The 19,533-nt window shown below is 38.0% G+C and overlaps 1 protein-coding gene across 1 annotated transcript in view; it reads left to right on the top strand.

Moving 5' to 3' along the window:
- The window catches only part of TBCD (tubulin folding cofactor D), a 108,308-nt gene that overhangs the window by 44,716 nt on the left and 44,059 nt on the right, over positions 1-19,533 (top strand). Inside the window, exons 14-17 of the mRNA XM_003211411.3 lie at positions 2,942-3,098; positions 11,057-11,114; positions 15,303-15,332; positions 18,752-18,837. Coding sequence (XP_003211459.2) covers positions 2,942-3,098; positions 11,057-11,114; positions 15,303-15,332; positions 18,752-18,837 — 331 coding nt within the window. The remainder of the gene's footprint in view (positions 1-2,941; positions 3,099-11,056; positions 11,115-15,302; positions 15,333-18,751; positions 18,838-19,533) is intronic.

Raw genomic sequence — 19,533 nt, 5'->3', positions numbered from 1 at the left:
GCTTTAAACATCATTGTTGCACACTGTATCAAGCAAAGCTCTGCAGTAACATGGATGTGAACATTTTAAATCAGAGAAAAACAAATTTTAAGCTGGTATTCTGTGTTAGACTGAAGATGTAAAGTTGTGTATGTGAGATACTGCAAACACAGAGCCTACCATACTGTGGGTTAGGAAGGTCATTTGTAAGAGATCTTGATTACAGTGAGCTAAGCAGTACAGATGTTTTGCCTTTACTGCTCTTCCATGGCTGTTTTGGAGGAGGCCTTAAAGATGATCCAGTCCAACCACTTGCCATGGGCAGGGGCACCTTCCTCTAGACCAGGTTTTCCACAGCAGTATTTGTTTTTACTGTTGTTGTAGTATTTGTGTTTACTTAACTGCAAGATAATTCACTTTGGTTTCCTTTTTTCCTCCACCTTCTAAATGTCCACTTCTGTTCCCTTTCTGTGCGTTGTCCGTCTTTGCTCTCCAGGCTTCCAGTCATGCTTTCTTTTGCAGCAGCAGTGCTTCGAGTCCCAGCCACAGGAGCAGAACATCAAGTCCCAAGCACTGCTGCAGGATAATGGGGGAGGCCTGAGCTGCTCACAGTAATAGTGTTCTTCTGCCTTGCACTTCCTTAGTTTCTGTTGTCTGTGTCTCTGCAGCATCACCTCTGTCTTGGAGAACGCAGATCCTGCTACTAACTGGTATTGTCCCTACCATTTGGAATGTTGATGTCCGAAATTGAAAAGCACATGTCTTTATTTTCATACAAACAATACAGTGCAGTGGGCTGCTTGTGGGCCCTTCTTCCACTTTTTGTTCAGTGTGCAGAGAGATGAGAGCACACAGCTGTCTGAAGCAGCTGCAGCAATCACCTTGTGCTGAAGGAAATTTGCAGCAGCTTTGCAAAATTGCCCTTGGCATCTCTTTTAGTGTTCCTGTAGAACCAGCTAATTCCATTTATTTTGTTTTTTCATCAGTTGACGTAGCATTTTTTCAAAACAAGCTAGTCAACATTTTTAAACTTTTTTATTGTAGTTTCTGTCAGACCTGAGAGGTGCTAAAATGCCCATCCATCTTTGCTCTATCATTGTTCCTGAATGGGAATTTCTTCCTGTTGAGTGCTTGTGGTTTTAATAGTCACATCTTGCCTGCACCCCCCTGGTTACTGCTTTACTTTCTCTCATTAGGTCAAAATGAATTTAAATATTTTAACGTTTTCCTACTCCATTTATGATGCATCTTCTTTGATTAAGATAGCAGTCGTACAGTGATGTACTGTGCATTGACATTTAATTATTTAGAGATTGTATCTACTCAGGTATGTCCAGGCACAGTTTGCTAATGAAATTCAGTCCTAGTTCAATGGCATTACCTTGAGACAGACATTTTCTGGAGAAAAAAGATGCATTTGATAAATTTGATACAAGAAAGAGATTATGAGAGAATTTTATTTTTTGTTCCCCTAAAGGCTGTAGTTTTGTTTGTTTGTTTTTACTGGCATTATTCTCTTAGTAAAGATGTGCCATCTAGAGAGGGATGTATTCAAATTGTATTTCTGGATTTGCAGATAGGAAGGAGCCTTGCTTACATGAGATGTTTGTTAAACTGGCAGTGTGTTGCTAGGACTGTATAAGGGAACACTTCAAGTTTTTGAAAGCTCTCCTATCTGTGAAAGCAGCTTTCGTTGACTTACACGTTGACTTACAGCTTTGATGGCTGCATAAACATGGAAGTAGGAGTTTCATTCTATTTGTTTTTCCAACCTTATTTTTGTTGCTTAAAATAACAGCACCCATGCCTTTACAATAAGATCCTGGGATTTTTATTTGCCTGCACTTCTGTTTGGCTATTCTGTTTTCTCTATTACCCCATTTAAGGTTTAAAGAAAGCAAAATGTGTCACAAAGATGTTATGTTGATGTGGCTTTTAGGTCTTTTTTGGCAAAAACATGCTCATTCTGAAGTCATTCAGGTTACCCATTAAATCAGGAAACGCTGTTGAACACATTCCTTTTTAAAAGCTGTTGCATTCAACTAGCATAGCTTAACAGTCTGGGGTTTAGTTTAGTTTCTGTTAAATTTTGCCACGTGTTACAGAGTCCTACTCTGTCCCCACCACCCCAAGTAAGCCTGAATGAGAAATAAAAGGCAGTTTGCTCTCGAATTTCTTTCTACCAGGGCCTTATGAGATGGCATGTGTATATATGGGGATTAGGATTATTCTGAATGCTTCCTAAGGACATTTTGAAGTGCAGTGTATGACTCTAAATTGTTGTTTAAGATACATATTTCTCTCCAGCTTTTTTCCTTACAGTCTAATGAAAACTTACGTGTTGGTGAACGTGATACGATTAACATGACTGATAGGAAAGAGTACTTGCAAATTTTATTTTTGGCACTCAGTTTTCCTTCATCAAAAGCTGTTGGCTTTGCATTAAATCATTATTTACTGCTGAGAGGCATGTAGGCTTCACAATTTGGATATGTAAGCAGAAATGTGAGTAAAGCCCCTGTTTGCATTTCTAGCTTACACTACAGTTTAACGCAAATTCTGACTTCATGCTCTGTGCAGTTTGGCAGTGCTGGCATCTTTAGCAGCATATCAAGACTGAAGCACTTGAAGTTTTTGCTATAACACTAACTCTGGAATTTGTAAATCTTTAATAATATTCTACAGTGCTTTTACTTAAGTAACTCCCTTGCCTTAATCCTCATTGAATTTTATGCGAGTGGCGTAAAAAATAAAATACTAGTTGCAAGGAAATAAGATGTTAAAATAAGAATTATTTCTAATCAATGTGAATAGTAGCATGTATTAAAAGCCATGCTTATCTTTCTTTCAGAACACGATTCACTCTGTCTTTTCTTTATTGACCACTTAGTACCCTTAAACTTTTCTTCTGGTTCACTCTATGATCCTAATTGTTGCTTTTGTGCACTTTTGTGTTTCACAGTTGTTCCTGTCATTTTGAAAGCTCTGACATATGATGAGAAGAGGGGGTCATGCAGTGTGGGTTCCAACGTGAGAGATGCAGCGTGCTATCTGTCCTGGGCCTTTGCTCGTGCTTATGATCCCTCAGAACTGATACCATTTATTAACCAGATTTCAAGGTAAGTTGCCACAATGATAAACTGAGCTACTTCCAGTTAATTTTTGAAATCTGCTCAGATTTAAGGAGGAAGTAGATGTTAACAGAGTAATCTAATGCTGTATCTTCTAGGGCTAATAATCACAGAGCTAATTCTCCATCTTTAAGGTATTTAAAATAAGATACTGGCCACTAGTGATAGGGAAAATGTCTTCATGCTTAAAAAGTTTCTGGTGTATCCCACATGATGTGAATTAAATTCATTCATTTCTAGACATTATTCTCCAAGGAATGGATTTTATTTTTTAATATCAGCAGCTCAGACACTTTTGTCTCTAATGGAGGAGTTTTTATCAGCAATCAGTCAGTATTACTGTAATAAATAAAAAATTCAGACTATACAGTGTATTTTTTTTTAGGTCCTGGGAACTTCATCCTATTTCTAGGTCTTGCTTCCAGATTGCTGACAGAATTGTTTCAATCACATTGAAACTACCTTGTTTGGGGATATGGGACTGCTTACTTCGCTCAGCAGGTGTCCACAGAAAATGAGACTTATTCTTTCTTCTTTAAAACCTGTTTTGAAAGCTTTCTGGAATGGTCTGTAGGGCCTACAATGTCCATTTTTATTTCTTTATCCTAGTGCACCTTCCTCTTGCTGGTCTCTGCCTTCGTCCTTATGTTCCTGCTTTCCTTTTCACACAGGGTCACAGGACACTGGTGGCACTTGCCCTTGGCATTTTTTTTGAAACTTAGATAAAATCTTTCTGTCTAAGCATCTGCTGTCACATTTCTTGAGGCCAAATGCTGTTTTTCTTTCTTCTTTTTTTTTTTCCCAAGCTGTCATGTCTTTTCTCCAAACTGAAGAGGGAAAAAGTGTCTGATAAAATAGCACTGTGGTATTTTAATGCATTTCATCCATAGCAGACTAGAGACTCAAGGAGAGGCGTAATACGAAGCTATGTGAGAACATGAGGCCATCCACTGCTTCTCGTTGATTATCAGAAAGAGAAGTTGGGACTCTCGGAAATACCTGTTTCAGTTAAGCGTGCTAGAAATAGCTACACTTGCCATAGTGGGTTATTAAGGAAATAATTATTTTCAAGGCTCAAACTGATTTCATTGTAAGTTATGTATGAACTTGTTAACATAAAGGTGTTCTTGCACAATGAAACAATAGTGATCACATCTTGGTTTGCTATTAATCTAATCAGCTTTTTTTAAAATCTAACCAGGACAGATGATGGTAGTGATGGAGACGTAATGACAGGAGGAGCAGAATGTTACCACATGTTCTAACAGACTGTTATAAGCTGTGCAGTTATTTACTGCTATCTTTAAACTGGTGGGGATGTGTTTGTATTTGGGGATACAAATGTATTTCCAATAATTCATTGGTAGCTGCAAGCTGATTGTCAGGAGGAGCGTGGCCCTCCAATAGTAAGGTCTGGTTCAAAACTAGTGCTTTTTGTAGATTTGGTCAACAGCCTCATTTGAAGTAAATCCTCTCTTTCCATCCTCTTAGTTGAAAAATTTCAAGTTTCTTATAAGGTCTGGCATATTTGCTCCATGTTCCTTTGAAACATAAGGCCTAAGTGCAAGTTTTTCTATTCTTTTATTTATAAAGAATAGAAATTAAATTAAGAATTTTTCTTCCATTTGTGATACCTTGAGCAATACGTTTCTTTGACTCCATCTGCCCTACCATGGTAGGTCCATATGTTAGGTACAAGCTCACTGTTTTTGTTTTGCCTAATTTGTGGCTTTTTGTTTTACTGTTGCAAAGCTTTTGGACAACTATGAATACTGTGTTTCTGAAAAAGCTCCTATCTGTTATCTTCCAGTCTGTTTGGGAAACAGATTATTCTCTTTTTTCTAACTATGGTGTAATACACACCAACAACGTGGCTTTGCCTTCTCTGGAATAAATTGGCGGAGTGGAGAGAAACACTGGGAGGAGTGCAGAAGGGAAGTTCAGAATTTCTTATTTTCAGTTGTAAGGTTTTGTGATTCACATACATTTAGTTTTATAACAAAGCTGCATAATATTTTATCCAGTATTAATGCTGTGGTAAAATTCTGCTTTGTAGTTATGGTGCCCATACCTTTTCTAAATACAATCAGGTCCTGAAGGTAGATTTGCCACTCCAAAGAGAAACAGTGGAAAAAAATATTCAAATACAGTATGACACACAGTTTCACCTATTGTGTCAGCAAGCTGATAATTACATACAGCTCTTTTTTTCAATCTAGCCTTAGGTGTGTCACTCTTTTACTTAAAGAGTCATACTTCTAGCCACAAGCAAATTGTTGCTGCCCTTAAAAAATGCAGAACTCAGCATCTTGAAATAAAGTACATGATATCCATTGTGAGCTGAATTACACAGCAAAAACATCTGTCTGAAAGAGAATGCAAACTATCAGATTCGTAAGGAAAAAAACAGCAACAACAAAACAATAAATTGTGTACCTGAAAAGACGACTTACTACCTCCTTCAAAAGGTGAAATGTGCAGCTGAGATCCTGAACTGTTTGCTTTGTCATGGGGATAGAAATTGTGAGTAGCTTGTCCCTTGCTCATGGTCTTTAACACTGCTGGAAGAACCCAGGTAATGCAGGGCTTGGAACAGGAGCAGGTGGCTGCTCAGGAGGAGCACCCAGCTCAAAAGGCTGTGTGGTTGTTGTAGCAGAGTAAGGGCACAGAAAATCTGCTGGTAACCAGGTGTTGAGTGGGTGTGATAGCTGAGCAGTGATCTGATTCATGTTTCATGTCATGTTAGTGTATCTTGTCAGGAAACTCACTCCAATACTGAAATACTCAAGTCTTGCCCTGTGCCCTATTCAGACCATGGTATGGCAGTTACAGAATAAAACACTGGCAATTCAGTGGTGCTTTCTTTTTTTCCTTGTCTTGTCAGCTATAGGATTGTGTAATAGAAAGCCATTGTTTTCTGTAGTCAGGGAAAGTAAATATTCAACTAGAGAAAAAAATCACCTTGAAGTGCATAGAAATCCTATTTTTTAATAAAATTGTGATGAGACTTTGAAATAAGTATCCTATTCAGTGGTAGGTGTTTCTTCTCTGCTTTCTTATGAATGTTCTGTTCTTAAGTTAGAAATGTAGACTGCTACAGATCATAGATCAGCTTTCTTCCTTCCACTCAAGGAAAAAAAAATACAGAGAGAACACTTATTAAAACACTTGCCTGAGAATTTTTATTTTCTGTGCATGTTGGTGTTTTTCTTTATCCACACTTCAACAAGATACACTTAACATTATTATTATTTTTTTTTTAAGTCCTGTTAAACTGGTTTCTAAAACTTTTCCTGATCTATTGAAACTCCAGGACTACAAGAAGAAAGTTCTTGGCAGTGTAGATGAAATTTCACTTTTTAAGTGAAGTGAGGATCAGCTTACTACATTTTGAAACACATGCACTGAAGTTGCTATTCAGATGTATTTTTATAAAAGCATTGCTTGATTGTTATTCTTTTTCCTCTCCCAGTCTGCACACGCATACACCCTTTTTAAGCTTGCCTATGAGAAAAAGTGAACATAATTTAATAACTTGGAAGTACGGGTAATTTGATTCCTGTCCCTTTAGGTGTGGGAATTACTGTCTGTAAATGGCAGGTGCATGTGAAGTGGAGCTGTTTTGTTTAAAATCTAAACAAAAACTAAAGGGGAAAATATGTTTTTGCTCTATTTTATGATTGTAAATTAAATTGTTGCTACCTGTCATAAAAAAAAGGAAAAAGCACTTTTGCTCTCTTACAAATTTTAAGTTAAATTGTTGCCACCTGTCATAATTATATGAAACTACTGCATAGTCAGAATGTAGTTTTATTTAACACTTGATGGCTTAGGTGATTGATAAACTGGTCATTATTTAAAAAGATGTAATTGTTTTGCTCTGCTCAGCAGAATACAGATAAAAGCGGTGTGTGCAATGTGCAATGTAGGAGTGCAGGCAGCTTTGCCTTCCCTGCGGTGGTGCGTTGTTTTTGAAGAAGGAAAGAAGGAAGGTGTGGCTACGGATAGATGATGTAGCTTGCTCCAGGGCAAGATTGTCCTGCAGAACTGGGGAAATCTGAAGCATTGCTTTGAGCTACATCTTGTATCATGATGAAATATTGAGAATAGGTTTTTCTTTCATGTATTTGAATGTTGCCTTCAGAGGAGAGTTGTGTGCCTATGTGTCTTGCACTTCTGTAAACTTATTTCCTGCAGGGGCATCAGATGCCTTTTTCTAAACAGCATTGTAATGTGCAATTCCTAAGCATTTTCTTTGTTGTTTCTTTCTACATCTTTTTACCCCAGAACTTTGGGATTGAAGTAATTAACACACTGAAGATGCCAACTTGTTTATCTCTGTGGCTCTGTTCAGCAAGAGAAACTGCGAGAGTGGCACTGGTTACTGTATTTGTCCTTCAGCTCTTCTCTTTGCCTCTCTAAGCAGGTGTTAAACCTGAGACTGGTCTGAAGGGCCTTCTCCCCTACTAGTCATAGCATCACAGAATGGCTTAGGTTGGAAGGGACTTTAAAGATCACTGAGCCCCAACCCTTTGCCATGGGTTAGGTTGCCAACCACTAGGTGAGGCTGAATATGGGACAGATCCCATATGATACATTTTTCCTGAGCAAATTCGTTTGATGAACTGAAATACCTGTCTTGTCCACGGCACCAATATAGCTCTGCACGTAATCCTGGCGGAAGCAGCCACTTCTGCTTCTTCACCTCTGATGCTCCTGCAGTTGAGCTTAGCGCAGCTGCAAGGTGATAAAGTGAATGGGATAGCTGCTCTAGTTTTGAAAAAACAAGCAAGCAACAAAACAACATCTAGCACAAGAAAAACTAATTGAGCCTAGATCTGCTTTCGTCACTCAGTTCAGCAGATAGCCCCAGCTGGGGTACTGGCACGGTGTGAAGAGGGCTGTCTGCCACAGCAGCTCTCAGCAGGCTCCTTTCCCATTCTGCTCTTGCCTCCTTTTTTTTTTTTTAACTGGCTGAGATTGTTCAAAACCATTTAGCTTGTGATGATTGTTATGCTTTCCCCTCCTCTAATGTTGTAGTAAGGAAGGGAGTCAGTCTTTTCCCTTTTTTGGGTTCAGGAAGGAAATTTTGTTTTTGTGCCAAGTTGGCAAGAGGTTTGAGAGTTTATTTTTCTTGCTTCCCACAGCTTCAGGGTGGTATGTTTGAATAATAGTGTATTCTCAGAGGTTAGCAGTAGTATAAACTTCTGCTTGTGACTGAAATAGCGTACCTGCTACAGGTGATAAAGCAAATCAGATGGATTTTCTGGTACATCCGGTACTCAGAGCAGAGGGTAACCTGAGATTTGTGTTCTGATGTCCATCTCCTCGCTGCCCTCTGCTCTCTGATTCTTTCTTGTGGGGAGGAAATGAGATCAGCGCTGTGCTGGTTGTGTGCTCTGAGTGCTGGTCGCTTCCTTGCAGCCAGCTGAGTGACTGGAGACAGGGAAAGGACCAGGGGAAAAAAGCAAGGATTATCAATCGACTGACAGAGCTGCAACTTGCTTTTAAAAATCCTTTTGTGTTCTTATTGTACCCTCAGCAGCTGCTCGTTGTGCTTACAGGCTAAATATATCCCAGAGAACTACAAAAGCGTTTCATAGAGACTGCAAGATGCAAAACCGTGCTTTGCCCTACCTGTTAGCAGTCAGGTGTGGTACGCTTCAGACAAGTCAAGACATGACTCTCTACCTAGCTTAAAAAAAAATCCCACTTTGTTTGACATAAACAGTTTCTTTATGTTAGGAAATCCTGGTGGAGTATCACATAAACTCCCACGACAGTGCAGACAGGTGAAGACGCCTTTAACATGTTTCATCTCAGCCACGTTGCTCTCCTTGCTAATCCGTGTGTTACAGCAGACTGTGGCTGCATTTTAAAATATGATTTAGCTCGAAACTACTATTCATGCAGTTTGATAAGCTTGGTATACTTGGATACAATGACTGCAGTATGATTTATGATTATAACAGAAGTAGAAGAAAAAAATAAAAAGTACAGTTTAATTATGAGCAGAAATATTGGTCAGAAACTCGTGTTGTGTATAATAACCTGAAACTGTTTTCCAGTTTATGTAGTGAACCAGATTTTAAGTCTAAATGCAAAATGTAAGGAGTGCTATTGGTTCTCCTTTTAGCATTTGTTGTTTGGAAAGACTTACATAACTTGTATAAAATTAATATGTTAATATCTAATACATATTTCCTTACGTTTGCCTCGAAGTGTCTCTTTTGGCCCCAGTCAGAGACAAAATAATGACTTAGAAGAAATTTGGTATGAGATAGCAAAGCTCTTCTGAAATTCTCTGCAACACTTAACTTATGGTGCCTCTGACATACTAAAGGCAGCACTCTGCAGTCTCATCTTTGTGGCCTGATGAGATTTTCGTGTTTGTCTTCTCAGAATACAATATGGAAACGTTGCACAACAGACAAAATGATGTTTTATCATATAGCCCAAATAATTGAAAACCTCAGACAGAAATTGGCTTCTTTTTGCTTTCCAGGATTATTCCCAACTAGTTCTTTCATTTTGAATGTTCTCTTCTGTAATTAAAAGCATATCCTTCTGAAATGTTCTCTTCTGAAGGATTGTGAAGTTTTCTGTATGCTAGGGTAGAAAATCAGCAGACATAAGAAGATGACGTTTGACCCAGCCCTCTTTCAACAGTTAGCCATGCAAGCTTCTTCCTGATGGAATGCGTCATAAACATTTGCTCTTCCAGTCACAGAAAGACCTCCTTTTGCCTCCTAGTTGCACAATGGCTCTGTGGCAGGAGAGGAGATGCTCACACAGATAGCAATAGGAAAGCGCTGACTGTCTTTAGAATAATTTTTTCGCCTCTGTAGTAAAATATTGAATTCATTGGGGTTTATTTTCCATTTCGTTCTTGCTTTCAGTCTCTTGTTTTCCTTAATGGAGATAATCGATGCTGCCCCTCTACATTCAGTTTATGCATTTCAGTGAATTTTAACAACACAGTTTTCAACACTGTAGGAAACAGATAGCCATTACCCAGGGAAGCTTGATATTATCACTTTAATTAATATCTTTATGCTAAGACAAAGCTATTTGGAATTACTTTTCAGCCGGTATTTATTTCCTGTTTTGCCTGGAGACAGTAAGTACTGTAATGAAGAGTTTCAGGGTTTGAAAGGAATAATTTTCTGCTTAAATGATCCTCCTGAAGTGATGTTTATTTGTCACTGGAGCTAATTGAATGCTGGAGGTGGATTTCTAAGGCTGCAGACTTCTTGTCTTGGGACGTATTCTCTCTTCTGTTCTGTGGCACCTTTTTAAAAGCAGTTCTCTTGAGGTAAAAGCAATTGAGCTGTGAAGGAATACCAGACTTAATGCACAAATAAATAATTCTGTACAATCACATTTCTGTATCTGCAAGTCACCCTTAAACTTTTTTTTTGCAATTTATTTTGAAGTGTCACTATTTTATTTGCGTATTGTTTTGTGGTACTTAAAGCATGTGGTCATGATTGTACAGATAGACAAAAGTTTCTGTTGTTTAACTTCTAGTTTTGCTTAAGCCTTACATAAGACTTACTGTGTATTTGGATATTGAGAAATTGTATTTCCAAGTTTAAGTTAAAATTGCAGTGAGTCTTACTTGAGTTGTTCAATATGTCCAACTTTTAGACTCTTGCTAGATTTAAAATATAAAACTTCCTATGAAGTTATGTGTATTTGCATACTGCTTAAAAGCTGTTCTGCTTTGGTAGAACACAAACTGGAAAGTCCACAGCAAGCTATGGAAACTAGAATGTGCATGGTTATTTCAGCCCAAATTACAGCTTAGATATGTGTATTTGTAAGAAATAAGCTCCATAACAAAAATTGTGAGTGTTCTGCTTGGATGGTTAAGTGTTGAAATGATGGCATTGCACAACTCTTCTTATATTTTTGGTACTTACAATCAATATTTATTTCCTCAGTGCATTGGTTATTGCTGCAGTGTTTGACCGCGATGTTAACTGCAGAAGAGCTGCTTCTGTAAGTTACCAAGTTCTAACTTACGTGTTTCTGGTTGGTTGGGATTTTTGTGTGTGGTTCTTTGATTTCGTGATCTGTAGCTCTGTGTATTCACCTGAGACTCCAGTTATAAGTAAAATATATGTGAGCAAAAAAAAAATGCTTTTTGAATCCTTAAGAAATATGGTGTGAATTTAGATTTTAAATGAAAAAATCCACGGTTGTGTATCTTGATTTAAGGCAACGATTCACAGTCTGCTGTGCTGTGGTCATGTTGGATAAGATGAAATATCTAAGAGCTACTTGGCATTTTCTAGTCAGAGTATAAAAGACAAAAAGGGTTTGTAATATGCAGCTCCTGTATCATAAGGAGGTCACCAAGATGGTAAGCTGTATGAAGATACTTTTTTCTGCTTGTTCATCCACATTACTCAATAGTTGGAGTAAGCTGAAGAACTCTAGGATAATATTTCTCTTTCAAACTCCTTTCATAGGTCTGGGAATTTTTTAAAGAAAGAACTTCTGTTAGGCAGAGATTGCTCCCTGCTTAATAGGGCTCACACCAAAGTTTATTCTGTGAATTTTTTGTAAAAAGTAGTTAATGCTGTTGAGAAATGAAAAAAAAAAAATAAAATAAAAATAAAATAAAATTAAAAAAAATAGCACGATTCTTAAGAGAAGGGAATTTGTGAGGAGATAGGTTATAAGTTTAGGGAAGAAAGGAGGAGCATCTTATTTTTGAAGATCTCAGTCAGTGTGTTATACACATTGCATTTCTTTTCTTGTAAATAAAAGTAAAAAGAAAAAAAAAGTTGCCTGCTTCAACAGTTAAAGAGAAATTATTGTGCAAAATGAAAAAAAGAACCTTATGACTGTACTAACAGCTGTTCCTGTGAAGCAAACACAGGGCCAAACGTGCCTGTCCAAGCACCAGGTGTCTGCAAGAACAAACTTCCCTGTGAATGCCTTAAAAAAAATAAATAAAAAAGGAGGGTTTCCCTGGACAGCATCCGTATTTTTGTAGCCACACCTCTGCATGATGGTTTAAGCCATTGAATGAAGCTGCAGCATAACTGCTGGTGAAGTGAGTCAGCTGCTCCACAAAGCACCTTGTCCAAATAGGTGTAAAGCAGAGAATGGAAGCTAAGGCGCTGCAGATTGCTGAGCACTGTATCACATTCTTTGCATAATGTGGGGGACAGATAACTCGAGCTGCTTCTCCCTCAGACTTCAGCTCCTGCTATAGGAACTGTACAGTTTACCATTTGCTGCTATTTAAGTCAGTTTATTCAAATAAAATCCTTAGAGAAAATCAAAAGCAGCTTAACTGAAAACTATAGAAACCATTAAGAATGCAAATAATAGAATCTTCTTCTGTATTTCAAGTGAGTACAGAGTATAACACAAATGTTTCCGTGTCACCTTCTTCTTCTGGTTTAAACCAGGCTATCAAGAACCCTGCTATTTGAGTATCTGCAATCAAAAAAAGGGTTTCTTGGTTTCTTTTTCATTAGTACATTCAGATTCAAAGCTAGTCAGAATTTGGAATTGTTTTGATGGATAGTTGTGGAAGTATTGAAAAATGTCAGAAAGTCAGGCAAGGCAGTATTCTGTGTTTTCCAGGCATTGCTACAATTTTGAAGAAAAATACCTAGGAGTGCTAATTGTTCCCAGTCACTGCATAGTTAAATACACATTTAAATAAACATGTTTTACTAGATTTTCCATTTATTACAATATGCAACGTATTATAACGTGGAGCACCAATAAACAAAATAGCATATAGAGATATTTTGAACCCTGAGGTTAGGGAGAATAAAACAAGACTGCTCTGACTATTCTTTTGAAGCTCTGAAAACATTCTGAGCTGACTTTTGCAACTCTTCCATATGAATAATCATTATAAAGAATGATGGCATGAATAAGAGACCTTGGATAAGGCTTCGTTCTGCACTGACATGTTCAAGAAGGGGTTTTCTTTCCTTCTGCTTGGTTGATTCTCTTTAAAATCGCGGCTTAGAGAATGTTTTAGTACTTAAAAACAACATTTCAAGGCAAACTGGGCACTTTCCTCAAAAGCTATTAAAATGAAATTGATAAATATTTACGATAAGGCAGAGCTAACAACTGCCTTTGTAAGTAGTGGTTAAAGATCTATGTTTTTTTAATAGAGAAACTATTCAATTGGGTATAAATTAATGAGTAAATTAGATGTTGAAAATACATCAGATGAATCCTTACCACTTCTGCCATACTTCTGTACCTGGATCTTCACCTTCATGATCATCTTTCTAAATGAGTTAGAAAATGAAATGGTGATACAATGCTGAAATTCTTTAATTCCAGTATTAAGTAAAAAAAAAACTTTGTGAAAACATTTTGTATAGTAGCTGTTCTGTTTCTCTATTGTCCATAGGCCCCCATACAGCTTTTTCCAATGATTTTGCCACAGTTTTTTAGTGCTGGGATATACTGCAAGTAGAATAAAACGTTTACTGTTCTGAAGCCAGAACTATTTTCTTTTTTGATCTTAACCAAAAGAAAGTCTTTATGCAGTTCATGTCAGTAATGCACCTGTATGTATCTACCTGTCTGTAGGTATTTTAAAGAAATCGTAATGAAGCAATTAAACTCTTGGGTATGGTGCATCATCCTTGCTGAAACCTTCCAGTACTGAGTAAAAGGGTCTGTGTAGTTTAAGTGGGGATCTGAAGCATATGCAAAAAGGAATAAATGATGAAGGATGACTTGAAAGGTTGTCCTTGGAAATCCTGTCTGTGGGCGTAAGTTAGTGGAAGGGTAAGGAGTGGGGGGGGGGAAGGCATCAGAAACTGGGCTACAGAATACAATAATGAGGAAGTCTGGGGAATTGCTGCAGCTTACGTTCCGGTTCTGGAAGGCTGCCTTATGTGCTGCCCAAGGGTGTATCTGCAGATACAGAGGACAGCCCCTGCAGTGCTACCTGGGGGAATCCTACAGCAGCTAGCTCAGGGCACTGCTGCACAGATAAAGGTGGGCTCCAGAACTTGCCTAGGAGGAGGGGAAGCTGCTGAGAGCTGGCCTGGCTGGCTGTCCTGCAATGGATGTGCTGTGAGCAGCAGTTCAACTAGCCTGGGCAGGTCTGCAGGAACTGCAGTCATTATCCTAAACAGACCTAACCTCAGAAGTACAGTGGGAGACTGGCTTCGTGAGGCCTTGCTTCACTGTATTCTGGGTGCTTGCTCCATATGTAAAATAAGATATCTTGTGAGCTTAGCCTTTTGTTTTTACAGGTGGATTACCATGTGTATCATATTCATGTAGGAAATAGGGAAGCTCTCGTTTGACAAATTTCTTGTGGCGTTTTCAGAAAAAATTGGGACTTCAGCGTACTCCTGCATATGAAATACATCTGTCAGGTGCAAATGCAGTCCCATCCTGGAGACTGTTTGTAGAGAAAGTGACATTGCAAAAAGAAAAGTGTTCAATAATGGTATCTTCTCTCTGAAAGGAGTTAGAATTGAGATACGTTTTTCTTCTACTTGTGATTGCATATCCTTTTGAGGAAAAATGCAGGCTTTTTTAGGAGTGAAATTTCAAGGGCTAGTAGGGGTTAATGGAGTATAGAATAGATTTTATTCTATATGTGGTACATGTAGAGATATTAATTTGACAGTCATACTGAAATTGGTGATATTTTGAGTTTCTTCAGTGCAAAGCACAACAAATGCCCAGAAATCTTGCCTTCAGATTTTGGAACATCAGTGTTTCAACATAGTTTTGCACTATGTTTTTCCAGTAAGTGTTGTGTTCTTAATATTATTTGCCTAAAGTATTGATTGACCAAGAATCACACTGCCTACTATAATCCAGTGATGCTGAAGCAGTTGGACAAATGAGAGCCGCCTCAATTTCTGTTGTCTTCAGGAATTGACTTTCAGTTCCAGTGTGAAGCCTTGTGTCAGTGCTCAAAAGTACTCTGTGGGTGTAACTGGTTTAATAAAGTTGTGTTCTTAAACTGCTGTCGTGCAACATATGACTTTAAGAACACAGAAACAGAGAGACGCTGAAACAAAAAAGCCCTGTGGGCTTGTTCTATTAACAAAGCTTACTTTATTTGAAAAAGAAAAGCCATGGGTCATTTATATTGTTGTGTGTTTTGAATTCATCATCTGGTGTTTATCAAAAAGCAAACCTGACTCGTTTTGGTGTTTGTTCTCTGTTCCTTAGGCTGCCTTCCAGGAGAATGTTGGGAGACAGGTACGGTAACTTCCCTGCATCTTCATTCATTGGTGTGTCCTGGAGATTACTGTGAATGTGTAGTACCTCAAATCAGAATTAAACCATGGCTTCAGCGAAGTGGAGTAGAAGAATGTTACAAAATATTTATTTTCTCTGTCAGAAAACAGGCTCTTGTGGAGGTTCTCCTGAGATGTGGGTTTTATTTTTAGTGTTCTGGTTTTGGAAGAAAATGAGTTTTCTGGTTATTAGAACTCATTTGGAAAAATAAATCAGCACAAATAGCCATTCTACACCTTGTAAACTGCAGTGCTCTTAAAGCAGGAAAAGCACAAGTTTTGATAATTCTTTTGTTCCATTGGCTGTTTCCAGATATGGAATAGCTGAGGTGTGCTTCACAGTCTTTGCTATGGTTTGGTGGTGTAACAACAAACTAGGTTTGAGAGTCTTCAACACAAGGATGTCACAACAACACAAAGTTCTTGAGAAATCTGTTAATTTTGGGAGTACTTAAGATTGCTGAAAAAAGTACTGTGGCATGTTCCTGTGTTACACAGCTGTGTTTAAGTAGCTAAAAGGCACGAACAACTTTGATTTGCAACCTTGCTGGAGAAACAAATAGGATAAGTACTCCAATGTCAGTTTTCTCATTTCTCATCAGGAATTAACAAAGCTTAAAATACAATATAGAGGAAAATAGGGTCAAAATGGTTCATTTCATGAATTCTTCTGACATAGCAAGGCATGCAGAGTTTAGAGCATGATTCAAGCAATTTTTTTCTTCTGTAAGCCGTTCTGTAAGGGATCTTTGTTGAAATGCTGTGCCTAGCTTTCCCGGATATAATTCCTGAAGATCTCTGTTATGAGCCAGCATATCATTCCTTTAAAGCTATGGTTATTAAGCAGTGTGTCCTGAAGTACTATATGCGTTTCTAGATAGAATTAGGTTAATAGCAGAGAAAGGGTGCGAGACCAGCAGGAAGAGGGTGAGTATTTTTGATGACCTGACCCAACTAGGTCTGTGATAAGTAGGAGCCAACTTGCTTCCTCTCTATAGTCTATAGTTACTCCTCTGGAGAGGTTAGGGTTAGTCATTACAAAGCAACTCCTACTCATTCCACATCATGAGGCACTGAATGAAGTAAACACCTTACTGTGCCTGCAGTTCCAGGTGAGACAGGGCTCCTAGTGCTGTAGGTTTAGAAATGCTTTCATGTAGGAACAGTTTTTAGAGTTTTTTTTCTTATTGCTTAGCAGGTGGAGTTCAGTCTAAGTTAGTTTACAACCAAAAATTAGTGACACTGGTTGGTTGAGTTATTCGCATTTTTAGTACTGATGGAATACTCAGCAAATTTAGTAAATATTTTGAAATATTAAGGAGGAGTTTGTAGTAGGGTAATAGGTTTTGCCATGGCATGAAGAGCAGAGTCAGTCTCCCAGCTGGTTCCTGTAGAAGTTCAGAAGTTTTATTGACTGAACTATTCCTTACTGCCTAGGAAAAGAATTACTTCATCAGTGGATACACCCTCTATGGTACTTCTCCTGGATGTAATGTGTTGAAAGAGTCACCTTTTCTCTGAATTGGAAGAAGCTAAAACTTGTTCTCCATCTGAAGTAACAGTGCTGGTGCTAAATAGGTGGAGAAAAAAAGTTGACCTCACTTGCTTCCTGGTTACTGCCTGCTTCACCTTTGCAATGCCACGTGTTCTGAATCTGAGAAGTTGCTCTTATGGCCACAGAAAAATAAGCCTTATAAATTACACATATAATGTGTACACATACACACATATAACGTGTAATTTAATGTAAGGGAGAACTCTGAAAAATTCAGATTTTTCTAGTATAAATCTTGATACATGTACATGCATCTGAGAAGACAAACTTATGCATTGGAGAACAAAGTTTTGAGTATTTTGGCAGAATAGAAACTATTGGCATTTTCTCTGAAGTTATGACCTCAGTACTCTTGAACTCAGTTTTAGCAATTTCACTACCTCTCAGACATGCACTGTGGCACTTTGACTTGTGCTGTGGCAGCACCAAACTGGCACACTTACAGTTACAAAGAGCAGGATTCAGCTAGCAGCTAGAATGGAAATTGTTTAGCTGTGCTTTTCCTTATGTGCAACATATGTTGCACATCTTTCCTTGTATGGCATTTTTTTGGCTACACATCATACTTCTCATGTCTCCTTTTTTCTCTCTAATCAGCGTTTCATTAGGCTTATGGAGAATGCATCTGTTTAATCTTGGAGTTACCAGGTCTTTCAGGTGGTGTCTGGAATAAGCCATAAATATTCTGTCTACCCTTGCTTCAGTCAGATTATAGGCCTTGGTTTTTTGGACAGTTGTGGTATGTTTCCCAAAAAAAGGCCTCTGCAGTAACTGACAGCTTCCCACTGCTTGCAATATATGCTTCTTTAATTATTCAGGCTTAGATCTAAAGATATTTTCTACTATTTTTGCATGGCTGCAACCTCATGTGGAAGGGAAGAGTGAACTGTAAACAAACAAAAGTGTATCATATCCAGAACCTGTACTTCCACATAGTCTTATTGCTTAAATATCATATGATTGTCTCTTTTGTAAATGAGCGTAGTTCCTTTCAGTTGGCTGTTTTCCATTTGCATTTAATTATGGCTTGTGAAGGCTGTTCTGCCTTCTCCATCCCAAGGCACAGCCATACTGCATAATACCATATTAAATCAGTCATAACCAATCAAAATGCTGAATATCTGACACTATATTGTTTATATTTTAAAAAGGCACATTTTGGGCGATGTCAGAATGATGATTAATTCTCTAATATTAGCTTTTTCAGCAGTGATGTCAGAAGCATCATTCTTCTGTAGGACTCAATATGTTGGGCTTTGCGAGGAACCCAAGTTTTTATTTTAAAAAACCAATCTATTTCTAATTCATTAACAAATAACTCATAAAGCATATGCATATTTGTGAGAAACAAAAGTAACTGAACTTCCATTTATTTTCCTTGCAGTGGATATTATTTTTTGGTGCTTACTCTCTCCACCTATGCTCCATAACACTCTCAGAAGTGTGTTCCCTCACATAATTCAAAAAGGTGTTTATGTTTATCTAAACATTAGAGAGATCATTTTTGTGCACATACACTGCATTCACCAAAGCTATGTGGCTTTGAGTTGGAGGTGTTCAGTTGCTATTGCACAGTTTGTTACGTGCTGCTGTTTGCTTTGCTTATCATTGGCTTAGAAGGGCAGTGAGACATTCTACTGTTTGATATCCTTTATATCTTCAGTACAAGTGATTTAAGTGATATCACTAAAATTAGAAATTAAAATGTATTTTCCAGAACTTGGACAGTAGTGGGAAATAATTTTCAATGTGCTGCATATTCAGAAATACTTTCTATTTTTTAATATTCTCTTCTTTTTGTCCCCTCTTCCGTGCAATGTCTGTAGGGCACTTTTCCACATGGCATAGACATTTTAACTGCAGCTGATTATTTTGCTGTTGGTAACAGAGTTAACTGTTACCTGTCTATAAGGTAAGTTAATGAAATACTTGTCTGACTGCTTGACCTTACTGAGTATTGTATCTGTTATTATTTTTTAATAAATGGAATTCTGATTGTTCTATTTTCTGCATCAAACTGCTAATTATGCCTAAGACATGGTGAAAATGTGACTGTGATGTTTCTGCAACTTGTCTACATGATCTGTTTATAGAGGGAAAATGAAGGAACCAGGCAAGAGGCAATATTTATTGGCATCACCAAACTATCTGGGCACATAAAGACTAGGGAAGATCAGGGGATTCTGAAGAGTTGCAGCAAAATAATGGCTGTTACAATTGCAGATAAGACTCCAGCATGGGTACAACAACAAACTTATGTCCATTTAGAAAAAAAAACAACTTTGCACAAGTCGTTGAATTTGCTTTCTCTGCATAGAACCTTAATTCAAATATGCTTACATTACTCCTAGGTAGTGCACTGAAACTCTAAGCCGCTTTGGAACTCAAACTGCAGTGTGGAGGATGCAAAGAGCGCAGTGGAAAGTGCCAGCAGTGGTGTGGTGTGGTTATAAATCAGTGGCTTGTCGTGGAATGCTGTGTGCTATTCTGGTCAGCTTTCTGCAAATACAGGAAAGCTGAAGTAAGGGGACTTGGGGTGCAAGCTGTGTGCACAGGATGACTGAATGAACCAAAGATTGCACTTCCTCACGAGAAGATGAAAAAGGCT

The sequence above is a fragment of the Meleagris gallopavo genome, chromosome 20 (genome assembly GCF_000146605.3).
Source record: "Meleagris gallopavo isolate NT-WF06-2002-E0010 breed Aviagen turkey brand Nicholas breeding stock chromosome 20, Turkey_5.1, whole genome shotgun sequence".
In the NCBI taxonomy this organism is placed as follows: Eukaryota; Metazoa; Chordata; class Aves; order Galliformes; family Phasianidae; genus Meleagris; species Meleagris gallopavo.
Note: the sequence above shows the minus strand (reverse complement) of the source record. Positions and strands in the feature narration are given on the sequence as shown.